Below are 26,680 nucleotides of genomic sequence, written 5' to 3'. Positions count from 1 at the left end.
TGGTCGAGTAAGACCTAGTCACTCCTAACTTGGGTACCTAAATAAGATGAAGACATTTTCTATTTATATGAATTTAGAAAAAAAAATAGTAGCCTATGTATTGTCTAGACTATGTTCTATATAGACGGCAAATTTTAGCGAGATCAGTTCGCATTTATAATATTAGTATGAAGTACGAAATATGACATATATATATTTTCTGTAACTTTATAAGATTAACGATTAAATCAAATTAATTTCATATAAATTAATAATATATGTATAAAGGCTTATATACAAACACGATGTCTTTGTTCGTTACAATACCGGTAGCTTTATTAACGAAAATATAATTTTCACGCCCTCTATTGACTAGAAAAGATTTCTCTCCAAGTTGAAATTGATGAACGTAATTAAATTAAATTCGACATCTCTCTGTGAAATGTCACCGTAAAGTTAACATTTAAAGCGTTTCCTTTTAAATAAAATACATATTGTGAGTAAGCGGGCGCGGCGCGGCGGCAGAGCGAGGCTTTTCTTCTCAGAAACCTTCGGTGGTCTGGCGTGTGCTGCCTTTAATAACATGACTTAGTTTAGTTAACTAAGTCAAATATTTTTTTTTTATAAAATAGTAAAGTAATCACATAATACTTTAGTAGTAATATAAAGGAAATTAATATTAAATGTGACGGGGACGTGCAACTAGTCAAATAATTTTGTGTTGCAATCTCGCTATATCTTTGCGTGAGATAAACAAAATTAAGTATATGTCTAATAAAATGTTGTTTTACTTTTTTACCAGTAGACTTAAATTACATATACTTGTTCAAGTAACTAGCCCGTATTGAACGGTGCACGAGGCGCATCAAGTCTGTAATAAAATTAGTCGTTCGCCGGTCGTCTTAAGAAGCCTGATTTGCGTAATCAAAGAGCGCGTAATCGTATTTGCCGCTCCCTCGGGACCTCGGGACCCCGGGAAGTCGAGATCTCGGGACTTGCCTTTTGTATTTCAAGTTCAAAGAAAGAACAAAGATTCACACTTCAATGAAGGGGTTTAAATTTAAGATTATAAAGTTATAAATGTTCACTTCTAATTATACGTTGGAAAATATACTTTCTTCGGATTTATATAAGTACTAACTCTAAATTGACTAACATCTGTAAAATTAATGTTTTATATTATAACTTGGCAAACGAGCGAGCGGCCACCCCAAATCGCTGAAATAGCGAACTGTTGCCCATGCGCAATTGTAGATGTGTTTCTCAACTTTTTATAATTATGAGACAATGGTGGCATATTCTATGATTACCTAATAATTAACACACTTAATAATTTCTTATTTTCAATGTAAGTTAAGTACGAACTTCTGGGTCACTTACATTTACATATCCTTGGTCGTCTTTGTCGGGCTGGAAGTGGTTTCAATTTATTTCAAAAACATTAACATATTTAATAAAAACATGGAAAACGTTGAAAGAGAAAAAAAATATAAAAAAATAAACAAGCCGAAGAGAACTTTTGATTTCCCAGACGATTAAAAACCGTCTGGCAATCAATAGCGGTGGCTCTCGAGGGCCGCGGTCGCATTCCGCGCGGATAATTTGGCGCGTTTCCGGTCCGCAGGCAAGATGGCGGCGGCAATTTCCGGTCGGCGCGCACTTTGCGGGGCCTTCTGCGTTTGACGCGCCCGCGGAGCCTCTTTGCCCACATAATTGGCCTCTTTCCCTTGATATTCATATCTCTCTGAGTGCCGCCATTGTTTGCTCGTTCAATGTACGTTTGGGTTCTGGCTTGACATTTTAACTGTGCGAATCTCTGTTTTGATATTTTGTTTCACATAATATGTTCAATCTAACACCTCAAGAAGATTGTTTAATATAATATAATTAAGAAATGAAATACCCTTTCAATTGTGCTGACTCGTTGATTTTAGTCAATACTTTTAAAGTTAATGTCACAGTTTTGTTGCTAGACATAGATCTGTGTACGTCGTATAAAAAAGTTTGAAGTAACAGTGTTATTCGGGCGGCTGAAGTGTCGCTACATAAATAACAAGGCAGTGAGGCGGCCACGCGAGATATCGTCCGCGAACAGACGACGCGCTTCGCTGACACCAGGGCTGTCACCTCGCTGATGTTGGGGAAGCACTTGTAATACGAACTAAATAGTATTAAGAGTGTGAATAAATTTAAAGAACGGGCCTACTGGTTGGTCGTACTATGTTAAAATATGTTACGTTTAATATGGAAAGGCGTTGCTAAAGCAGAAAACACCTGAAATAGTATTTTCAATAAATATAAAATTCAATTCCCTTTAAAATAAATCTTGTGAGGTTCAGCCCTATACGAATGTGTGCGTTGTATTTAACGCTTTGTCGCGTATTAAATACAGTATTTATGAACAACAGACGGTCACTTGTTCATCGGTGAAATTATATTAATTTTCATTCGTTGTCCAATTTATTATATTACAAACAAAATAACTGTCCATTTTTTTGTTATTTGACAGTTTAATGACCGGATAAACTACACGTATAATTGGCATACAGATAGACGCGTTACGTATAATCACAGAAATTATTTAATATTTTAGAAACGAACAATATTTTTCAATTTTATCTATGTACTTTGCAAAATAGTATGTCAATTGAGTTCCATTCCACACAAATAACTAATGCCTTGTTTTGATGTGTTGTCTATCAAAAATTACACATATTTTGAACTCATGCGTAAGTTAAACTTGCAATTTCATTGTATGCAATTGGAAGAAATAAAAAATCTGTTACAAATCCGCGAACAATTCTTTAACAGGCGATAAAAGTTGTTATCAATCGGTCTACCCCCGAGCTAGGCGTCGCGCCGTCAAATGGGGTGTGAAATGCAAATGCTCGCAGCCCCCGGGAATGCAATTGTTTCATAATGACGAGCGCTTAACCCCAATCCGAAGGAAAATTGGACCAGCAGAGACAATAGATTTTCTTTAACGCATTCAAAGAAAAAGAATTGAACGATTGTGAAACCAGCTGAGGCGAAATGATGTGTTAAAACTTTATTTTGTGAAGTTAATTATGCTATAATTTAGTATGACAATAGATAATTTTAAGTTTTAAAAGCTAAGCAAACAGTTTGAATCCAAACAAAAATACTTATTTTATAAATGCGTATGTTTGCATGTATGGACGGGTGTTTGCTGGAAGGTATCTCCAGAACGGCTGCATGGATCTCTCTGAAATTTGGCATAGATGTAGGACTATACTCAGGAAGAACACATATCCTATTTATTAAGTTTTTGTTTAATCCCGCGCGGACGAAGTCGCAGGCGACAGCTAGTGGAAGTATAAAATCATAAGTTAGACTATTCGACTATTTCTATCATGGGCTGTACTCGACAATAACTTTGTATTCAGTTGTGAAAAGCTCAGCCATTACAATTCATTGAGAGTTATATTGAAAGGGAATAAGAAACGGTATCGAAAAGTATCTCAATACATCCGACATCGTCCTCGTATCCGATATCCGGTGATATCCGACGCGATATAAACATTTATACGCAACCAATCCTAAGGTCGTAAAACGGGCTTACGGTGGATATAGCGCGTATAATTCACACTTTGCGAATGGATAATATCGTATACGACGCGGATATGTGCCGGATATGCTGATTTACCGCGCTCGGTTATCCGGCCGAGTGTCGCAATTGTTTCACCATTATGTTTTATCCAATTCTATCAATACTCAAATAGCAAAAATGTTGTGTCATTGACAAGATAGACAAGAAGTTTATATACTAAATTTAATTCAGAAGAAGTTTTTATATATTATAAATAATATTAGTAAAAATAGAATAATGTAGCCCGCCATAGAGACGACGACGGTCTGCGTGGCACCCCGCTGACGGCGTTGCTGGTCGAACGCCACCGCTGTATCCATGGTGACGTCACGTAGTCCCTCACGCGCCAGGGACGCGCTATGCAACTATCGATATCGATAACGTAATGATTTTTACTTAAACGTGATGACAAGCTATTTATGATTGTATATTTTATTACAAAGTACTTATATGTAACCTAAAAAATATTAATAAGACATTTGAACTTTAAAATTCAGAATCTTGTCAATAAAATAAGCTAGACTGTGAACAACGGAGTACTTGCAAAAAATTGAATCTAAAGAAAACAAGGAATATCAGTGACAACATAAAAATACTGGCTTTATAAAGATAGTTTCTCTATTTGTTAAAATAGTGAAATAGTTTTCTGTCGGCTTTATACTTCATAGGATTTCATGAAGCGTCCTCTCGGAGGCCAGATCGTAGACGTGCAGGAATGTCACCCCTTACCCTCCGCGTACTTCCCTCGCACTCCGACACACCCTCGGGTTGAGTCTATTTGACCTCGATATTATTTGAAATATCTCGTAGTATCGAGATATAATCCTGATAATAAAGGCTTAGAATTGGATTATGTGTAACTTAATTATATCAATTAATGGATCTAGTCCTTGTAGAATATTAATTAGGATCAATATTAAATTGTATATGGGATAGAATAAAATCAATTATTAGCTTTATAATATAAATAATTCTTGAATTTTAATGTTTAATCAATATACAGACTTAACTTTTATTTAAACGGCCATAGCTTCCTTACAGGCTCCATATCATCTGCATGTAATAAGCAATATACATTACACACATTCGACATTTACACAACAAATGATCGTTAACGCCATTAGCAGAGTCTAATAGTCACGTGCGGCGCTCGACATCGACATATCGATAACCGGCGCACGTCCTTAAATTGAAGCGTTAAAGCCAGTGAAATTCCTGGCATAGCGGGCCGCTTCGCCCCTCCAATATTTGTCGTGCTGCGACCGCATATTGAGCGCTGCCGGATTCTTTCCCGCATAGATAGGTATTGAATGGTGCGATCTTTAGAACAATGAGCCGCGGGGAATTTAATGGTCGATGGAAGTAGGTCGGTTCCACATCGAAATTATCGACGAACGTGAGCTTTTAAGGCAGGAAATTTTAACGTAATAAAGTGGAATTTTTTGATAGAACTTTCATTATGTTCGGCTAAATTTGAAATTATGTTTTAATTTTTGAACAAAATGTAAGAAGAATATAGGACATGGTTTTATTCTTTTGCATCATTGCAAACTGTAGTAACGAATATGAAGCTCAAACAATTTAGTGTTAATTTGATTAAAATGTACAACATACAAAATAGAAACAAAATAGAATTGTTATTTTAAAGCAATTTAAAAATTTTAACCGATTTAGAAATATCGATACATTCATGTCACATCTCTTGAATTACGTGAAGACATACGAGGCGGGTGTGTACGAGGGATACGAAATTAGGATAATTTTGTCACGATACGAGATCCAATTCCTTTTCGAGCGTAATTGAACATGAAATTGGAATTGACATTTTGCATTACAACAAAACTTTATTGCAACTTGAAAAAAAACATCATACTGTTGTACATACATAACACCTGGGTAAAAAATAACCCGCAGTAAACTAATCCGGTCCTTACCTGTAACAAAAATAATGCACAAGTTAGTCATTTACAGTTATTTATTCAATGCCTAATTTGAAATCATAAAAATGTACATTATTGCTTTGGTTTTTAGAAAGTTGTTTGTTATTGATTTACTAGTGGATGCCGACGACTCCGTTAGCGCGGGATTTAAAAAAAACAAGCTTAAGTTCGTAACTTCTTAGTTAGTAAGTTCGTCCAGACTATGTCGATATATGCCAAATTTCAGCTAGATTCATGCGTCCGTTCTGGAGATACGTACTAACATCCATCCATCCAAACATTCACATCTATATTAGTAAAATATAGTAAGAAGTAAGATTTGTTCGAAGTCTTTGGAATCCGTCCGTTGTGTCTTGTATACCAGACGTCAAAATAGAACTAATATAACTTCATATCTTTATTTGGTTATATTTCATCGCAAAAGCATTTTTTTGAAAAAATATTTCTATGGTGATATTGGAATTTATGAACACATGTCGCTTTTGACGGGAATTTTGTAAATAAAATAAAACAGTTTACACGTGACTGCAGTCAGAAATGTGCGCGTAGTAAATACTGGAAAAATACATTGAAATTTCTCCTTTTGGAATATAGTTTATCTCATGAAAGCACACGACAAGGAGTGATAGGATGTATGTTAATACATTGTGTAAGTCGTAAGTTATTATAAATACGAAAGTTTATTTTAAAAAATCTGAAAATAAAAATATTAACATTTTATGAGATAGACTAGACAAAGATCTATTCAAAAAAATTTTTAAATGTACATTTAGTTACTTAACAAATTGGCCATATCGCTAATAACCTCGTTACTTATTACTTTGTAAATATTCAATTAGCTAATGAATATTTGTAATATTTATTCTTAGAACTTAATTTCTAGTTTGTAATTTTAGTCATCTCTTTCTTGTAATTACGTTGAAAGTCAACAAAAGATGTTTAAAAACAATTGTTAATGTTTATTGCACAGATAAGAAAGGACAGATATGTTTCACAGTAAATTCACCCGTACGTAATTAGGAATAGATGCTAAAATTACATATTAATATATCAGGTACAGTTTGCATTTTGGCCAAACTAGTTTTTTCGGGTAGTTTTCAAGGGATTTGTGACAGTGGGGCGATGAATGTCAGTGCGGTTGCCGCCTCCATACACCTAAGTTATTATAATGTTAACATTAAACAAAGTCTAGAAATTATTACTTAATATAATCTAGATTATTAATTATTGTTTCCACGTCGGGTGTGAGCATCATGAGTGATTTTTACTACAGTGACAGTTATTTTCAATTAGTAAGTTGTAAAAGTTAAATATTAGATTTTTTTAATTGTGTGCGTCTATGATTTGTGTATGTGTTTCTCAACTGATTCGAATCATTGCTATTAATTATAAGATTCAAAAGGAATATCTTTCTAAGAAGTGAATACATTTTACAAGTTTCTAAGAATTGTATATTATTTGTTTAACAGTACTAAAACTAAACTATATTTTGCTGCCAGTTTAATTATAGTGTCAAATGAATTTAATCTTGAATGACTTTTCGAACATTTTACTTTGAAATTAAAATAATTTAAAAAGTTCTGTTAATTTCGACATTTTATATATTTTGCTAAAAAAGCGGTTTAATCATATTATTTCGAAGCTTAATAAAATTAATTTAAATAATAGTTACATTCAAATTATTTGTAATAATCCAACATATCGTAATTTGCCATCAATATTAAATGACGTATTCTTAATTTCCAGGAGCTAAATCTTCAGGAAACAAGACGTGAACTAATAGCCTTGATAGAAGCCTGCGAACTGAAAGACAGCGCCATCTATATTGAAACAGAATGTTTCTCAGACACAGAACATAAAGGAAACGATCAACAGTCTAATATACCACCAGGGGCTGATCTACTGCCTAAACCAAAGTGGGAAAACCCAAAACCCTTGCCTGCAGAAGAATACAAATATGACGTACAATCTTGGCTGCAAATGGGTTCACTTAATCAACTTAACCCTTCCACTGCTTACAAGAAATCCGAAAACATAAAGACACCATCCAATATCAAATCAATAAACATGGATTCGCCCGGAAAAGAATTTTGTTTACAATTCGCTGATAACTCATACAATTTAGACTTCATTATGAAGACAAACATTAGTAAAACTAATATGAACAGGGATAGTAAATTAACTGTTGATGCTTTCTTCAAAAGCTTTAAGGAAACCAAATCTGCCTTGAAACCAACCAAACTGTCTTTTGATCAACTAACACAATCTCCAAATACAAGCCGTGAATATGCTTATTTCTAATTACCTTGAAACAATTAAATTTGTTTGCAATTTATAATTATTTTTATATACACTTAAAACCGTTTAACACAACATTGATTGAACGAAATATTTTGCAACAAAAACTATACGTAACAGCTTAATTTATATGCTTTATAAATATTACAATATCTGTAATAAATGTTGATTATAACAACTGTATGTTGCCGGTCACTATGATGTCGTTTTAACCGGTTTTGATTGTAAATGTAATTTTCTCAATGAGAAATGTGATAAGAAACCTAAGATTATAAAGTGTTAAGTAACTTTAGTAAAATTGTTTACAAGTAAATGTAACTTAATTAATATTATTTTTTAAAATGTTAATAATAATCTTAAATTTTAATAAGAAACCTAAATAAATGTAAAAACACAAGATGCTTATTCTTGTATCAATTTTTAATTTCTTTATTAAACTATTAAATATCAAAAGTCCAATTTATGTGAATTGTAATTATTTTTAATTTAGGAATGAAAATTGTTAAATAAAGAATTGTTCCCAAAGAGAAAAAAAAAGGTTTTCAGTTTTAAAAGATTAACACATCTCTGACCTACATTAAATATAATAATTTAAGTATTTTAAAATGTATTAATCTTAAGATTTTATATTATACATACAAAATGACTGATTATGGTAAAAATAAAAAGATTTATAAATTTTGTGTTTATATTTCTTCACCAACCATTCCGCTAATACATCTTAACAGGTTAATAAAAACCGATAAGTAAATTACAAATTTTATTACACTTAAAAGTATATTGAAATGTATTTTACACAACTTTTAAAAATAAAATCTTTAACAGAAACGAATGAAATATTTACTATATTTTTTAAAATGTTGCCATTTAAATACTCTTTTCTTGATTATTTGAAATTCATGCGAAGTTTCAGATATTGAGCCGTCAAGTGTTCGAGGGTAAATTGATATTTTTCAGTTGTTCACTTTAGTGCGGTCTGCTCACGCGAGTCTTCATGTTAACATATTAATATTAATTAATGACACGAGTCATTATAGTGGTTATAATATATTGTATATGTGTAGTTACATTAAAGTAGAACATAAAGACGTGTACAGTACAGTGTGTAGGTGAGTTATAATTCATAACGAATACATTTCAAAGCTAATATATTTGTGTGAACTTTTTATGACACAACTGTATCTATTCCTTTGCCGGATAAAAAAAATTACGTATACTAATGTGTTTTGTAATTTCCGTAAACAAGTATTTTTGTTTAATTTAACAATTCTATGAAATACTTGAAATAAAAAAGTAACTACTTAAAAGAAGTGGTACGGATTTTCCATTTATAATAATACTAGCAATCGTGTGGATTTAAAAAAATGTTTATTAGTAGACTATGTGTAATTCCAGGTGATGTGTCACATCTTTGTCAAATTTTAGCAAGAACCACGCAGCAGTTTTTAAGATACCTTCTAAGAAACATAATGGATGGATGGATCTTTTGATCTTTCCTAAAATTTGCGTTTATAATATTAGTAAGATTTCCTACATTCTCAGGTATGGATAAGCAACTACCATCACTGGAGTACGACAATGAGGAGCACAGTTTACTTGAGCCGCAATCCATACCATATAGCAGTACCACAGTGCGTCGTGCCTTCGCTGTGTGGATGTACTGCGGTCAGAGGAACAAGTTCCAACAAGTCTGTAACTACTATCATTACCTTGAAGCTTTCGTAAGTAACACTTACTATGAAAGTTTTCATTTGTTAACGATAGTAGTAGATTGAATCGGATACAATGCATGAAACTGTAGATGACAACAAAAGTTACTGATAGCAGACAACGTTACTAATGTTTGATTAATAAAACTTAAATATTTATTTCCAGGAAGACACACTGTCGGAAGAGAGCCGAGCAGCGAGCCGACAGCACGAGCTCGATCTGTTCACGAGCCGACCTCCGGTGTCATCTTACTTAATGAAAAACTTTCCAACTTTATATCCTGCAGCAACACAACAAATCAAACAGACGACAAATCAAGAAACAAACAAACATAATAGTAACAAAAAACAAAACATAAAGCAGAAAATACAAAGTTCAGGTACTTCTAAAGCTGAAATACTCGAAGCAAGTATTATGATTAGGGATTATTGTAAACAAAATATGAAATCTTTAAAAGTATTTCTTAAAGAATTTAAAGAACACACACAAAGATGTGGTCTTACAAACACCGTGGGGAATATTGCGTTTTATATAAAGAGAAAGATAATAACATCTGAGATAGAACTGGAGGCGAATTATGTAAATACTTTAGAATTAATGACAAGAAATTATGAAAGTAATGAAGATGGGGATAAAAAATCCATTGAAGAGGAAACACACGATAACACTACAGTGTTCAAGTCTTTAATTCTAAAGAAAACTAATTCGCTTATTACTACAGTTGATAAAAACAATACCAATGAAAGCAAGAATAAATCTAACAAAATATTTGACGTCAAAATCAATAAAGTTAAAATTGACAATAACAAATATGAAAATAAAGAGAAAAAGAACTCGTATGGTACATCATATGATTTTTTTGATAAATTTTGTTATTACGATAAACATTTGAAACTAAGAAATAAAAATTTTTCAGATTCAAATCTTATTATAAGAGAAGATTTTATGAAAGCAAGAAAAATATGACAAGACTAAGTGAATACATTTATATCTAGACTTGATAATTAAATTTACTCGTTATATAACTTTATTTACATTATTTATGTATTTTGGGTTAATTCATATTTTGACTTCATTCCGTTATCATTTTTTTTTCAGCACAAAATTATCAAATTTTTTTATATTAATTTAGGATGTGGTTGACTTATATTAATTAACGAAATAACGCGTATTTTCGTAACTTTTCTATTAAATATTACGATTGTACCGTACTAAAGTTAATACGTTACTTCATAGTGTATTTGAATTTAGAATTAATACAATAATTTAAAATTATATTTTACGATAATTACTATTACATTTACATTATGATTAACGTTGCTTACATTGTCTTGAATTATAAATATGTGTTACGAAATTAAATTAAAAAAATTTATATGTTAATATAAAAAGCATTACTCAAAATCAAATTTATATAAATATTATATACTATAATAAAATATATTGGTACGTAAATATTAAAACATTGTAAACTTGTTAAAGATTTTTCTTTTTCAGTTTATAACTTCTCTTTTATAAGAGAACAATAATTCAAAATGAAATTATATGAAATTTACAATTCACAAATAAATAATAAATAAAATTAATATTTTTCCATACATTTTTTTATTTTCCTATAAAGTCATAAGAACTTTAAATTCCTTAAAAGATGCTGTAATAAATTAAAAAGAGCATTCATCGTGCTGTCTACTGCGTCATAATCACTAAGAGTTTCCACTTTACAAAAACGCTGTCTAAAAACATATTGTTGTCTCAGTTTGTTCAGAACGAAAGAAAAGGGTGAGAACATTTTTTATAATCCTACAGTCACGGACGCCGACGCATACAAAATACAAAACTTGCATAGATTATGCACTTGTTATTCATTCTAAATTCAGTCTTCGGACGCGTCTCGTCCTGTACAGACGTGTCAGTGCGAGTCTCGGGAGTGATAACAAGATGGCGGCCACAAGTGCATATACCACGCCTGTTAATACTGTCGACAGGAAGAACATCATCTTGCTTCTTAGAAATAATGTGCTTAATACATCCGTGGAATTTATACCTGATTCTGATTTGGTAAGCTTATTTTTTTTTATGCATATACCTTTTCAAATATTTTAGCGGCTCTGTCATCCGCGCGCAGCTCTCTCCCGCATCCCGTTACGCCCCGCTCCACCAAAAAATGTGTACTGCGCAGCAACTCGCACTAAGTTACGAGCCGCCAAGATACTTGAAAACTACTATACTTATTTAAGTGTGGTTTGTTTGATTGTGGGATACCTACGCACCGAAGAGTGCCGCTAGTGAAGCAAATTTTTATCTCTCTCTGAACTGTTTTAAATAATTTATTTTATAGGAACAATTCTGCGGTTAAAAATCGGCAAAATATGTATTAAGTTAATATTAAGGTAATGTTTACTTCATATTATTAAAACAAGAAATTACTCACGCCCGGAACCCAATGAGGTAGGCAAATACCACGGACTTCAACGCTTGCACATCGGTTTCGGGTGCTCTTAATAAGGGCCTTCTTGAGTATTTCAATCTGGACGATGTACGTCCATTTGAGACGGCCCCGACAAACACAGCCGCATACTTTCGCACCATAAATTCCCTTTGTTAATGCCCATCTTTTGAACATGTCCAAACCATCTAAGCAGGCCTTTTTCAACCCAACTCACATCCTCTTTTAAACCACATATTATTAGGTACCTGTTCATAATTTTTTATATGATGGTATGGTCAATGTACAGTAATCTCTTTAGATTAATAAAGTTTTCAGTAAAACGATCATGAAAAGCGGCTAAATTAATTTAACAATGAACTAAAAATACTTTAAAACAATGAACTCGTATTTTTATTTTGCTTACAATCTATACTAATATTATAAAGAGGAAGAGTTTGTTTAAACGCGCTAATCTCAGGAACTACTGGTCCAATTTGAAAAATTATTTTTTGTAGTCGTAGTAGTGTAGTAGTAGTAGTATAGTCCATTTATAGGGGTAGATTTTAGGCTTTATAACATTACGGTGCGACCAGTAGTTTTTATTTATTCCGTGCGGACGAAGTCGCGGGAGAAAGCTAGTCATTTATTAGTACTTATGGTTTTGTTTTATTTTAGTTACACTTTAAATGTATCAAGGTACGTTTTATTTGACTGTCTTTATACATTATTGATAAACGATAGAACATTTCTCTTTTACGGTTTTCTTTTATTTATATTCCGTTATTTTCTCAACTATTTCTAGTTTTACTGATGTAAAAGTAATTTTTTGTGTTATAAAAACCTTGAAACTATTTTATATACCTTATCGACAAACTTCTTAAAGCTTTTTATGTTACAAAAAGGTATTTATTGAAAGCACATCCCTACCTGTTGTGCGTTTGAAAAGACATCCCATCCTTTACTACCTGTACACTTTTACAGAAACGTGAGAAAAAATATGTTATTTACATTTTATCTTATATTACTAGTTTTTTTTTTAGTTTAATTGCTTATTTAGCTTCTAAGAATAGTTTAAAAAGGATTAACAGTAAACATAAAACTATCAAATGATCTTTTAAAAGTTGACAATGCAACTTTTTTGTCGACTAAAAAGTTAAAACAGAAACAGACGGCTTTTAGATCCAACTATAGGATTTAAAGAGATGTTTCTTTGTTTCTTCTTCTACAATGATATCTAATTTTCAGATGGACTCTGATTCACCGATCAGAAAACCCACAAGTCTCCAACCAGTTATAAAGAAATTGTTCCATTCACCAGCACAAGAGTATAGTCCAAAGCGATTGGTCTCTAGAGATGAAGTGGACAGAAGCAAGAGAGTGAGAAAGAGAAAGCTGATACCGGACTCCGATGAGAAGATAAAAAGAGTGTATGTTAAGGAGTACGAGGGAGACGGCTATAGTCCGGAAGTGAAGGAAGGAATGAGAAAGAGAGTACTGATCAGTTTATTTCATAACAAAGAGTATTCTATGGATTGCGGAGACTGAAAAACTTCGTAATTGTTACTTTTTAAATTATTGTAATCAGTATTAGGTTATAAATATTTTAGGACTTATTAGATAAGATTGTCTTCCTTTAGTGTAAGTTATTATAGTAATGTCTTCCTTTTGAATATTTATGATATAAAAGATTAAGTAATCGAAGTTAATTACTTGTGAGGAACAATTATGGCAATTAAATAAAGCTTTAATATGTGATGCAATGTAGAAAGAAATTAAATATATTCTATATGTAGTGTAGGTTTATTTACAGCTGATATTTTGATGAGAATTCGAAGAAGTTCAAATAAAATCATACATATTCGTATGTTCAATATATTTGTGATAATAAATAAAAAATATACTTAAAATTGTTATTTACTTATTATTAAACTTTTCATAGAAGTATAAGACTTAGCTTGAACAGTAAGAAGATACAACGATCGCAACGCTTCATTTAAAACACCTGAGTGGATATCTGGGCGGAGTCTTTGCGTGATCTTTTCTTATTTGGCCAATGTCTGGAGATACAGACTTCGCAATATTGTGAGCTGACAATTTCTCGGTACGTTAACGAAATGAAGATATTTTTCCGAAGGAATATTGTTATAATGTGAAAAGGTAACGGCAAAGTTAAGTTGAAGATATACATTATTTTCAGGATTACTTTTAGATCCGTAATAGTGTAAATATATAGTTTATGACAACGTGTATTTTAGAAACGGCTTAGTTTAGTACGTTATTACATTGGAGATTTATTAGTCGTCAATTGGTCAAAATCAATGAATTAAGAAAAAATGATTTTCTGCCTTACATCATCTTAACTATAATTGTATCAAAAACATTCATTCTAATGTTCCAATTCCAATTTTCCTAAAAATGAGGTAAAGTATTCGGTTCATGGTTTAATATAATCTTATTATACTAATATTATAGATGCAAAAGTGTACATGAATGGATGCTTGTTAGAAGGCACCTCCAGAACGGCTCAACGGATCTCGATGAAATTTAGCATATGTATAGAAAACAGTCTGGAAGAACACACAGGCTATTTTTTTAATTCCGCGAAGACGGGGTCGCGGGCGACAGCTAGATTAATAAAAAGCGAACAGAAGAACGTTCCAAGTACTTTATACTTTAGATCAAAATACAAATATCCAAAAGAATATTTCCTTATATCTTTGCAAGATTTACTTTACAAAGGTATTAATAATGCTTTATCAGAGAATATAAGATGTCCTGACGATGGGAGGCATTATGTTTAGTGAGATAGCATCTCATTAAGTGGTAATCTGAGTGAGATGTACAATAAATAAGTACGACGGACGTTTAGCGGCTGATTTCCCCCGGGGCGAGTTAATTCCCTAGGATTCGCTTCTCTCCGCTGCGGCGCGCCGCTCTACTTCTCTAAGCGGCTTATTTTTATCAATTATCTTTGAATGATCGCTGAACATTTTTTATTGTTTATTTTTAGTATTATATTCTTAATTTTAAATACTTTTTAAATAAGTAATTCAGTAAGTAATTTTTACGTTTTTTATAAAAAGTAAGCTAGCTGAATTTGCTTATTTGTGCAATTTCGCCTTTAAAAGTGAAGATTTTCTAACCCAATGTTCATTCAAATAAAATTTAATATTACTCTTTTGGGTATATTACATCCGATGATATAGTTTCGGTAAGAGACAAGATAAGAGATAAAGGAAAGATAAAAGATATTTGACCTTTAACGGCGCTGAGCTTGTTGCCGACCATCTGCTTAGCCACGAACGCTGCCATGTTGCTGCTCTCTCCGCGACGCTGTACTTATTAAATCTGTAACAAAACGATACATGTAAGTATAATTAAGGTACATTTCATAATTGAACCCTCTTTGTGTGTGTAATTCTCAAGTATAATTTTATTATAAATGCGAATGGATGAATTACTAATTACTTAATTTGGCATAGCTTTTTTAATAACGCACTAACGGAGTATCGGGTAAAAGGTAGATATTCAATATATCGGACAACATATTGCATTGCTTCATGTTAAACCCAAACTTTCTCTTGTTTATTATCTTAATAATCTAAGTCTAGGTGAAACATTTACTTTTTCCTAGTTTCTATAGCTATTATGAACTTATTTGTTTTCTTTCATTGGCACTACAGTTAGTCGTATAACTCGATTTGAGAAAGTAGGCGCAAGTGAAAAAAATAATATTTCTTTTCAGCCAATACGTGTAAAAGTAATCGCATAATATTTTATCTAAATTGGATATAATTTCACATAAAATCTAACTACCCCTAACTTTGTATTGGTTGTTATATATTCGCAACACAACACGCCCGTCCAAATCAAATCGTAACTCTGGCCTTTGGGGGTGTTCAAGTTTCTGTACAACCCTTAATCTTACAAGGGTGTAAGTTTAGGACTAAACCGCGTGTTTATGCGTGCGAAGTGTGAACATTATATTAAACCGCATTTATGGATGTATGGAAGTGAGAGAAGGGCCATCTTATCTCTTCCTTAAGAATGTTGTGGTAATTGCCATCATATAATTTAATATTTTGTGCTTAAAGTATTGAAAACTTATTTTGTTTAATATTTTATAGCTATAACATACTTTTCGATGTATTCTTCTTCTATGTTATAATTAGTAACTCGCAGGACTTACGAGGGTTTATATCAAAATTATAGTTTAAAACCTATTGTTTTCTCTGTTATTTTTAGACAAGGATGCCGAAATGTTTTATAAAAATATTTTGGTGTTAGAAACCAACCATTAGATCGTTAATAAGTTATACAACAAAACTCTGAGATGAAGTTAAAAAAGTATTCATAGAAAAATTTGAATAATTAATCTACAATTCTACAATGTATTGAAATCTTTAATTTCGATCACTTGCACGTATTCTAGAAATTAAAAAAGAACAATTTATTTAAATTAAAAACACAAAGCTTAAATTTAGTCAAGGATGTGCCTCAAGTGCAATAATTTCTCTAAGAACTTATTAATTCTCTCGTCTTAATTTATGTTTTAAAGAATTCTAGAACAGCCTGCATCCTATTTGCAAAAAGCAATACGCAGCGCCATCGCGGCTTTTTACTAAACTACTATAAAGACATCAGGATCAAGGGGTTCTCATGGATATCGTAAGATGGCGCTCAACAAAAGAAAATCGAAAATACAGAGTACGATTATTGTAAACATTTATCTCAAAAATAACTTATTTTATACTTTTAAGATTCCAGTTTCGGATTTCGATGTTAAGACGATAAATCTCGACATACATAATTTATGAGATAATCCAATGTGACAGACATTGACAATGTGGACCGTAAGTATCCTTTAAGTGTCCGCATACATTTAATCCCTTACAAGGATGTTAGTTTGCGGAACATGTTATGCTAAACCGTTTGAAAACTTCCCTATTGTTCATGAACAAGATGAATATTAAACATATATATCGTGACATGTTTTGTAAATGCTTTTGTTAAATTACGACACACGTTAAACTAATACATCGTAATCAACAAAATATATAATTGTTTCAATTTACTTTAATAATACATTCATTATAATTTAATTTTAATTTTTAAATTAGAAAAGAAAAGATCTACTCTGAACGAATAGCTTTTAGTTTTTCTTGAGATATAAGAAAATACCATCTAGCGGCAATCTTAAGAACTACAAGGAACTGCAGGACGCGGAAGTGATTCACGTAAGACGTCACGAGGGCGCTGCTTAAAAGGCGTTGCCATGACAACCGTGGGGTTTGCACGCAGCGTCTTGCGGGGTTGAAGCATGCGCAGTCAGTAGCAATATTTATAAAGTAAAAAGATGCATTTATACAAACAAGGAGGGCAAATATACATTGGTGCGTATAAAATATATTTTATTCAGGATTTTGATGCTAAACATGTTTTAGTTACAATATTTCCTATACGAGCTTTTACGTTCATCATAATTCAATACTTTTATATCGAAAATTTTCGTATTTCTGCAGCAATTTCGTAATTATTGAAATTAGTTTTTTACTTTAAATCCATAGAATCAGGTGAAGGTTAGAAAAAGCGTTATATCGTTACATCTGCGTTGGAAGTTCTCTGGTGCGATAATGAGCCCGAAAGGCGTTTCGAGGGATCGTTAAATTTCCATTAGCGTTAACTTCGCACACAAATCTACCTCAAATATATTATTTTGGCGCACAATTATTGTGCTCAATGATTTTGTCGCCTTATTTTCAGATAATTGATTTTTATCTTTTTGCGCACACACATGATAATGATTATGAGGTTTGATTGTTCTATTATAAAAGAAATCATTAATTAAGCTAATAGCATTCAGTTTAAATTTTCCAGTTGTCATTAAAGTGTAAATTATATAAATTGTCATGCAACTGAGAAAAATAATTAAATAAACAACAATAAGAACCTACATATTACCTCTATTAACTTAACAAGATTATAAAGGTCTTTGTATAGTAAATGACGAATGTAAAGGATTATAAGAATTAACCTAATCTAATATTAAATTGTTTCATTAGAATAACTTCTTTTTGCATTTTCATTAATTTTCTTACATTATTAATCATAAATGCGTAATTTTTAAAGTAAAAGAACATGTATATTTTGCATGACGCAAAAAAAAGAAAGTTATAATTATCGTGGTCGCTTTGACCTATTTTCAAAGGTAACACAGTAAAAAATATCACAGACCTCAGTGAGGCTGACACACACAATATGTCTGCGCCATTCCGCACATGTTTTTTTTTCGGACACAAAAGGGGAAAATGTTTTGAGGGTAAAACAAAACACGTGCGCCTAAACACAAAGCTCTTTACGTACTCAAAAGGGACAGAATGCCGGCTCAGGGGAAAAGGACAAATTACTCATTGTCTGAATTAGTATGGAGAGAGAGAACTCATTTTATTTGTTTACACGTTAAATGCTCAACTCGTTAAACGTATTTATCCATATAAATTATTTTTGTTCATAAGCAAAGTATAAAAATACGTAAAACTTAATTATGAAGTATTAAATAAAGAAAAAGTTAATAAAACTGAACAGGAAACGAAATTTTTTTCAAGTACAATGACTTGTTTCGAATAAAATGTCCCCAAAGAAATCGGGTCAAAGAAAAATCCGAAATCCATTTATATGCTAATGCGACCCATTTACCACAATTGTCGCCTTGTATTTAGTCAGCACCCAAAGGAATTGCTTCCTTTCAATTATTTATTCTATCGGTTATTGTTTTAGATCAGTTTTTTCAAATTAATCATTACTTCTTACTCACAACGAAAAAGTTCTAATATGTAGTCAAATTGAATGGAAATGAAAACTTAAATGTACACATTAATTTATAGATTTATTTTGGTAAGTTTTAGTGTTTAAATGGATTATAAGAACGTGTCTGTTTTAATAACTTACTAATTACAACCTTCTAAGTGTATAATTCTTTAGATTGCTTTGTTACAATTCCTCATTTCTATTGTATTCGACTATAATACATTATATAGGCCATGTACGCTATGTACGTAACGCTGACTTAACATGAGTACGTATTATAACTTTTTCTGATCCACTATACATTCACAAATGTTGAAGAGGCAAGTGACTTACGCTTGACTTGGTTACAATTTAACCTATCAATCTTTTACATAAAGAAAAAGATTTCCCAAACAACTGCGACCCTGTAACAAATGGGCCGATCATTCCGATCAAAGCGACGCCTGAAACCTATTTATATGCAAATAACGTGACCCTTTACAACGCGCCACGCATCCGGCTCGCAGGACCGAATGGGGCCGCAGCCAAATTCTCATTTTATTTGCTTAGATTATTCGTTTTACATTATGTACCGGGTCAGAGCTGTAAATAATGATGATTACCTATCCGATACCACTTGATTATACCGTTCGTAAAATATCGGATTTATTAGTGGGAAAATTGGTAGGATATTCATAATTAAATTTAAAAAAAACGGTTACCTTTTTTGTTATTTAATATTTTCTTGATGATATTTTCTTATTTGTTTTTTGGATTTGCCCGTATATAAAACGGAAATATAAAAATAGATACAGGCATATAATGAGTTAAGTTTCAGTACAAAAAGCAGACCCTCCAGCTTAAGGTCAAGTCGTTGGCATTTAAATATAGATCGTGAGATCGCAGCACTCATCACGGCCCAGACATTTAGCGGTCGGGGCAAGTCGCTTTTAGAACATTTTACAGTCATCTATAATGTGCGACCTAGATAAAGAACTAAGTTAGAAAGTTATTTTTGGTACAACAAAAATTGATTAATATGTTTGGTACACAAAGAAAGATTACGAAAAAAAACAATGGAGTTCGCCTTAAGCGGCATAATCCCCGGAAGAATACGAATCCAATGATACCTTACTCGTCAAATTCGTTCCAGCAGTTTAGGCTACAGGGTGTTTTAATGAAACGAACAAATGTTAATTCTAGTAATGATATATTTTTATTTCTACGTTATACTTCCACGTTCAAAGTTATTCTGTTATTCGGCATGGTATTACTATATTTTCTTCATATTTTCTACAAAGTTGTTCCTTTTTGTTTTCGTGTCGAATATTGAAGAAAAAAGTATTGTACTAACTTCTCGATTATTCTGAAAACTTTTGTATTAAAAAACGTACGAATGAAACATTTATAAGAAGTTTTCGATGGCAAGAGCTTTCATCTCGACTTTCATTCGTTACAACAATACGCTTTCTACGCAGCGCATACTTTTGTCTTCGCGTTTCCAGCTTTTCTTTGATATTACAGTTTTGATTTGATGGACTGAATATAAGACTACGCTAGAGTTGAATAGAATACAAATATAGGTTAAACTGTGTCCCCAAAAATAAACTAAGAGGGTAAATTACTGCCTTCTACGATAACATGGATTATAAATGAAAATATACACCTTAAGTTTACTAATATTATAAATGCGAATGTTTGGAGGAATAGATTTTTGTTAGAAGGTATCTCCAGAACAACTGCATGGATCCGATAAATCGACATAGATGTGGAACATAGTTTGGAAGAAAACAGAAGGTACTTATTAAGTTCTTTAATTTCGCGCGGATATTAAATATAGTAACACAATCGTCAACAATTCCAATTCTAAACGTCTACTGATTTCTCACATAGTAGAATAAATACCCATCTTGCTTTCAAGGTCATCTACAAAGGGAAGACCTTGAGGACTATTCTACATATTTTCCCAACTGCGGAATAGTTCCAATGGGTGCGGTATGCGTTTCCCCCTGGCTATGGGGTTGGGAGGGGGTAAGGGTCAGGAGGGGGGTGGGGGCGGGGTAAGAAGGTCGCCCTGTAAGCTTGTTATCTCGGAATGTCGACGAATCTTATTAGAGCGACAATGTGTCACCGACGCATTCTATTCATTTACTTTGTTTAATTCACATTATATCGACAAACTCCTGTACTGAAGAAAACAATTCATATTCATGGACATGATTAGCATGTAATATGACGTCACATATCACCATGTATTCCTTTGTTTCTACAGTAAGAAAATAAGTTGTAATATTTTAGCAAGTTTCGTTAAACATCGCGTAACTATTTCGTACAGAACATCCTGTATTCACGTTTATGGAGTTAGGCACGATGTTATTGTCCTCTAATACAATGTAAGGAAAAGACACCGAAAATAACAAGGAAGATAATAAATATTTCTTCCTTATTACCGCGGGGGGAATGTAACTTTCCCATTTAGTTGTTATGTTCTACATAATACGGAGCTCGGAAGCCGGACAACTGAGTTTTACTTCACTTGCGTGTCTTCATCTATTGAATTACATAAATCAATACAGCTCAGGACTGGATATTCAAAGAATTTTGTTCGATTATAAATTTTTAAAGCGAATATCTACACTATCATAAACAAGATTTGTAACATGTGACGAAATAACTCAAAAACTATTGAACCAATTGCAAACATTGTTTCAATATTATAACGGCACATTATTCCTGAATGAAGTAAATACAATAATATAAAACATAGCATGTTCAAAATTACTAATGTCCATAGAGTTATAAGATATGCGAAGAGACCTGTCTATCGACAATATAGACCCAGACTAATGCAACTACATAACACTTAAATATCTAATTTAATTCATCACATTTTGTTCTTCTCTAATATAAATTATTTACTTGTTTGTTTTCTAATAAAGAATACATCACAAAGTTTAGACGCGTGACTATAATCGCTTGGGTTGTCGCGTTTATCATTCAAACTCCCGCAGCCCTAATGTTTGCTGTCCCTTGACAACTAACTTTGACAATAAATTGCTGTAATCTTACAACTTGACAGCTCAGCTCTTAATCTAACTCGTTCCTTTGTAGTTAGCGGCTTCCTTTACAATCTGTTGTAACCTTTTTATCATTATACACGTATAAAATTGTCCATTTCCGTTTATTTAAACTAAATATCATAACAAATTATTGTACGAATCATTTTAAAACAAATCTTGGTCACCAGATAAGTATATAAATTAGGACAAAAACCTCACAGAAATCTGGGAATATTATATTTCTGCTTAAACATTCAATTTTATAATTTTCTTAACATTTCTCAATATATTTTCTTTTCTTACAAATGTTTCCGCAACATTTTCGCAATATTTTTTCCAAGTAATATAAAGCTGATTGTGAAATATTTCTAACTAAATCCTTCTCAAAACTTTATACAAAATACTCTCAGTTTGAGTTTGGAATAGAAAATATTTTATAAAAATGTTGCCAGTTGAGCACATTTTCATGTAATCCGGATTAGAACGTCGAGTCGAGTACGTCCACCTCAACTGGAAGACCTGCTGCTACTACTTACTTAGTTACAGATACTCGTCACATTTTTACTTTTTTAAAGATTTAAATATCACATGAGGACCTTTTCCGAACTCCAATCACTCAATGGTTACAATATAACAATTCGATTTAAAAGGTCTGAATTCGATTTAAATTATTATAATTATATTTAATCACAAGCAATAATATATGAGACGTAAGAAATACCCATAGCACGAGTTTTCACTGCTGAAACATTTGTACAACAACAGAGTATTTTGATACAAATGTTTGGGACAGTCAAAAGTCATAGAAAACCAAAACGCTAACATTTATAATTCCTTAATAATTGACTATCATAAAAGCACGCAAACAAAAATTACTAAATTAACTCGCAAACTAATCCTAATTCATGTTCCATTACGTAAACATATTCGTCCATAGCACATGACCCCTGTGAACTGTATCACGTAAAGTGGGGGCACTAGAGTTGCCTAGTGCCCCCACTACAGCTGCCTAGTGCCTCCTGCGCTTGGCACGCAAAACGCACGCCGGGGCCAAAACCTCATCGACACACGCTCAAGCATCTTTTTAGCTTTAATTAATAGCTCTCAACTCGCGCTGATGGAAACAAATTATTACGTAACGCATTTACAAATGCTCATTACTGGAAATATACTATCCTATACTGCTTGCGCTGCATACTTCGCTTCATTATATTCAGCTTTGCTACTATATTTTGACTTTAAAAATCCATTCTTAACAAGGATTGTAACATCGGGATATTTTATTAAGTTATATAAATACCGTAGTCAAAAATCTGCTTATTTTATTATAGTTCATCGTAGAAATTTTGTCAATTTATTAATATATATTTTTGGTAGATTAATACTTTTATTACGTTTATTCCAGTAAGAGAAATTTAAGAATTCTTAACCGTGGGTTTCTGAGACCAAAGTCTCCATTTAAAACGTATTGTTATCTAAGATAATGGATTACGATATGTTTCATACAAAGATTTTGGTCTGATAAAGCCATAAGGTAAGTCTTCCACGATAAACGAATAATTTTCTAAATCAATGAAATTCTGAGCAAATAAACTGGGTTGTGCTTCAATATTTTATGAATTATCAGAGAGCGAGACTGTGCAGGGTACGAGACTGGCGTCTCTGTTACATTACGAAACAAATTAAAGAAAGGTTCGTTTTAAATATTTACATTGTTTTCGAAGCTTTCTTTAACGACTGAGGAATTCCAAATAACTTTTTCTCCTTACACTTCTAATTTTGTTTTGAAAGCTTTTGGGAAACTTTTTGTTACTGCCAATATTCCTGCTTTCGAAGAAAACTTTTAACATTTTTATTTACATTGTACAAGGATTTATAATTTACCAGAATTAGTTACTCTTCCACGATCCCACTTGATGTTAAGTGAGTATTGAAATGCCTATTCACTCTACTCTTGAACGCCCCAATAGATTCAAATAGACTTTAACTAATAGTTAAAATAACGTATATTACTTACGTGTTAAAAATGAAGTCCGTAATATGTATACTAATCGATCTTCAATAAAATGATTATTAAATTCAGATATTAATATTTTTTAACGAAGAATTAAGTTGTAATAAAAACTTACGTTAAAGTTATTTATGTCACTGATATATTTCACTAGATTTGTGTTTTGGCTGAAGCACGGAAAGAGACTGAAAACAACCTCGGTCTAGCCACACGACATACAAATAGCTTGGCCTACTTCACCCGCTGCTTACGTCCAAATAGCTTGCTCTATTTAGGTTACGATTTATCAAAATGGTCTGTCCTATTTTTATACTCCCAAATTAGTATTTTGTCTGCCAATACGAAGACCTTAGGGTTATTTAAGACCGTATTCTGACTGTATAATATAGTTTTATAGATATTTTTCTTCTAAAACCACACTAATACTTTTAAAAGACCTTACGTTTGGAAATGGTCTAAAAATGGCACGTGAGAAAACATTACTTGTTAATCTTTGCTCCACTAAATTTAAACTCGGTGTAGTTTTATAATAAAACAGTGTTGTAACATCAAAACTCAATCTCTGCAACAAAGAGGTAAGAATAAGTTACGGCAGACACTAGACAGGTGGACGATGCGTTACCGGAAGCACTTTGGCGTTGTGCCAGGCACAAGGCACGTGCTTTAAGCACATTAATGTGTTTACAGCAAAGTACAACTACAGTAAAGCTTACTAGATTTGGTATTTTGACGTGAGAGATAGAGAACATGTTTAAGTACTATATTTTAGTTCTTTTTTTTTCTCAAATTTTCTTATAGTTTTTTTACTCGAAGCTGAAATACTCAATTGTCAATTTAATGAAAATATTGGGAACTCATTTTGATCATAGTTCAAAGTGGAGAAATGCAAACGTAACGAGAAACATTTAATTATCAACATTCAATTCTTCATTCCAAAGTTGCTTCAACTCTTCCGACTTTGTGAAATATTCAAACAAACCGTATTCAAAGCACGTTTGTTTGTAACACTGACAAAGAGAAAATTTTTAGAATAACTGATTAAACTTTTCAGTCAGACTCTTTTGATGTTTTTGTTTAAAAAAATCTCGACTATTTAACAATAATAAGTTTAAATGAAATAGGTATTATAACTAAGATATATAAATGCATTCGAATCAAGAGTCGAATGGATCGCGATATTTTTCTCACGTATCCAAATTCGACTGTAACACTACATTATCTATGGAACTATCTTAAACCTACAAAAATAAAGGATAAAAATATTTGATATTTATAAAAACCACAAAAAGTATTTACTTGATCGTAATGAAATCAAAGAAAAATACAAAATAACTGGATTATAATAAACATTAACTCACGTATCACTAAAACCGTAGTACAAATATGGCAACGTAGTTCACTGCACAAGAGAGACTGGAAGTGGCAAGACTAGTCACTGACTGCGAAGTCTCGGCCCCTAATGACATCCGTTTGGCACAAGCCGCGCGACCTCGAGCCAAGTCTGGCCTTAACAAGTACTGGCAACCCCCAAGTTCGTTCTTATTGTAAAATTTAATTCATTGATAAAAATATTATACGGCTATTTGATATGTTTCCAACCGTTTTGATAACAAATAAGTTTTATGGATCTATTAAGATGCCAAGACAATATTTATTTGTGAATTAGCCAACTAATAATTTAAAGGTTTACTTTAAACTATTTCAAAGGAAAAGATGTGTTCAATTATTACTACTCTGGTAGATTAATTGTATTTCAAGAGACAGTCTCTTTAGATAAAATTCGCTACATAGCTTTGAAGAAAAACAAGAATAAATTCTTATAGTTTTAATGCAAACTTCTAACTCTTACAAATTAATTTCTTATGTCTGTCGAATTACAGACTTCACTGCACACAACTTTATTACTAAAGTTGGCTTATTAGAAATACTTGTGCTGAAATTCTAAAGAGGTAGGTTATGTTTGCAAGTTGAAACATTAGCTACATACAAGTGTAATGTTGCTCTGTAAATGCTTTCAATAGACGTTAACGAGGCTGTAAATTACAATCTGCTACAAGCTCACACAACCTGTACTGTTGGAAGTTCGCCAAATGCTTACACATTAGAATATACTTAATGTAACAATATAAATTAGTGACGAATATATGATTTATAAATCCTATATATTAAATTAATTACCAAACTCGAAAGAAAGAAAAAATGAATAACTGAAAAAAATAAAGAAAAAACACATTTACAGAAAAAACACAATACAGATACAGCACAGATTTTTAACAAAAATGTGGCTAAAGGAGCCAACTCTGCGTATCCAGGGACGCCATAAACAGTCTCCGCGCTGGTTTTCAGATGGCTCCTTTTCATCCACAATATAATATAGACACGTAAGGGATATCTCAACTGTTACCGACTGTTACAAATGTAACTCCTATAAATAGTTAATGTAACAGTTGAGTGAAGCTCGCTAGAGATTCGCCAGTGACAAAGGATTACGCAACTCATTAACTTTGTCTCAAGTGACACGCACAAACTAACTCTGTCCCTGAAGAGATAGTACTCACAAGATCTTGATGTTTTCATATGTGTAGCATTTCAGGATACGTAAATAAAAATTGATGTGTTTTAATCATATTGGGTAAGTGCGTACAATTAAGTCCGAATGTAAGATAATCATGATATTTTTATCTAACAAAATATATTGTATTTAAACAATTTTGACACATAAACAAAAGACACTTTTGGACAAATATTTGAAAAGTTAAAACTTACGATAAAGATTCAAAATAATAATTATAAATCAAGAACGGCTTTACCGATATGCCTGAAAATTGGTGAGGAGGTAGCTTAGAGCCAGGAGACGGA

At 32.2% G+C, this 26,680-nt stretch overlaps 3 protein-coding genes across 6 annotated transcripts in view; 2 read left to right on the top strand and 1 right to left on the bottom strand.

Annotated features, from left to right (window-relative positions):
• Positions 1–26,680, bottom strand: part of cpx (synaptic transmission protein complexin) — a 127,911-nt gene that overhangs the window by 45,804 nt on the left and 55,427 nt on the right. For all 4 annotated transcript variants that reach the window (XM_013310111.1, XM_013310112.1, XM_013310110.1 and 1 more), the window contains one exon: positions 15,223–15,313. In XM_013310111.1, coding sequence (XP_013165565.1) covers positions 15,223–15,277 — 55 coding nt within the window. In that variant the 5' untranslated portion in view covers positions 15,278–15,313. The remainder of the gene's footprint in view (positions 1–15,222; positions 15,314–26,680) is intronic.
• LOC106116325 (uncharacterized) lies at positions 6,654–7,864 on the top strand. The gene is made up of 2 exons (XM_013310109.1): positions 6,654–6,821; positions 7,276–7,864. The coding sequence occupies exons 1-2, from the start codon at positions 6,783–6,785 to the stop codon at positions 7,828–7,830; spliced, it is 594 nt and encodes a 197-aa protein (XP_013165563.1). The 5' UTR covers positions 6,654–6,782; the 3' UTR covers positions 7,831–7,864.
• On the top strand, positions 11,425–13,584 carry LOC106116328 (uncharacterized). Its single transcript, XM_013310116.1, has 2 exons — positions 11,425–11,595; positions 13,211–13,584. The coding sequence occupies exons 1-2, from the start codon at positions 11,476–11,478 to the stop codon at positions 13,508–13,510; spliced, it is 420 nt and encodes a 139-aa protein (XP_013165570.1). The 5' UTR covers positions 11,425–11,475; the 3' UTR covers positions 13,511–13,584.

Source organism: Papilio xuthus, unplaced genomic scaffold (assembly GCF_000836235.2).
Source record: "Papilio xuthus unplaced genomic scaffold, Pxut_1.1 DF827756.1, whole genome shotgun sequence".
Classification (NCBI taxonomy): Eukaryota; Metazoa; Arthropoda; class Insecta; order Lepidoptera; family Papilionidae; genus Papilio; species Papilio xuthus.
The sequence above is the reverse complement of the archived record's forward strand: the minus strand, read 5'-3'. Positions and strand labels throughout refer to the sequence as shown.

Coding starts and splice junctions, on each gene's coding strand:
- LOC106116325 (XM_013310109.1), top strand. CDS start 6,783: ATGAGTGATTTTTACTACAGTGACAGTTATTTTCAATTA. Junction 6,822..7,275: donor GTGACAGTTATTTTCAATTA/GTAAGTTGTAAA, acceptor CTTAATTTCCAG/GAGCTAAATCTTCAGGAAAC.
- LOC106116328 (XM_013310116.1), top strand. CDS start 11,476: ATGGCGGCCACAAGTGCATATACCACGCCTGTTAATACTGTCGACAGG. Junction 11,596..13,210: donor TTATACCTGATTCTGATTTG/GTAAGCTTATTT, acceptor TCTAATTTTCAG/ATGGACTCTGATTCACCGAT.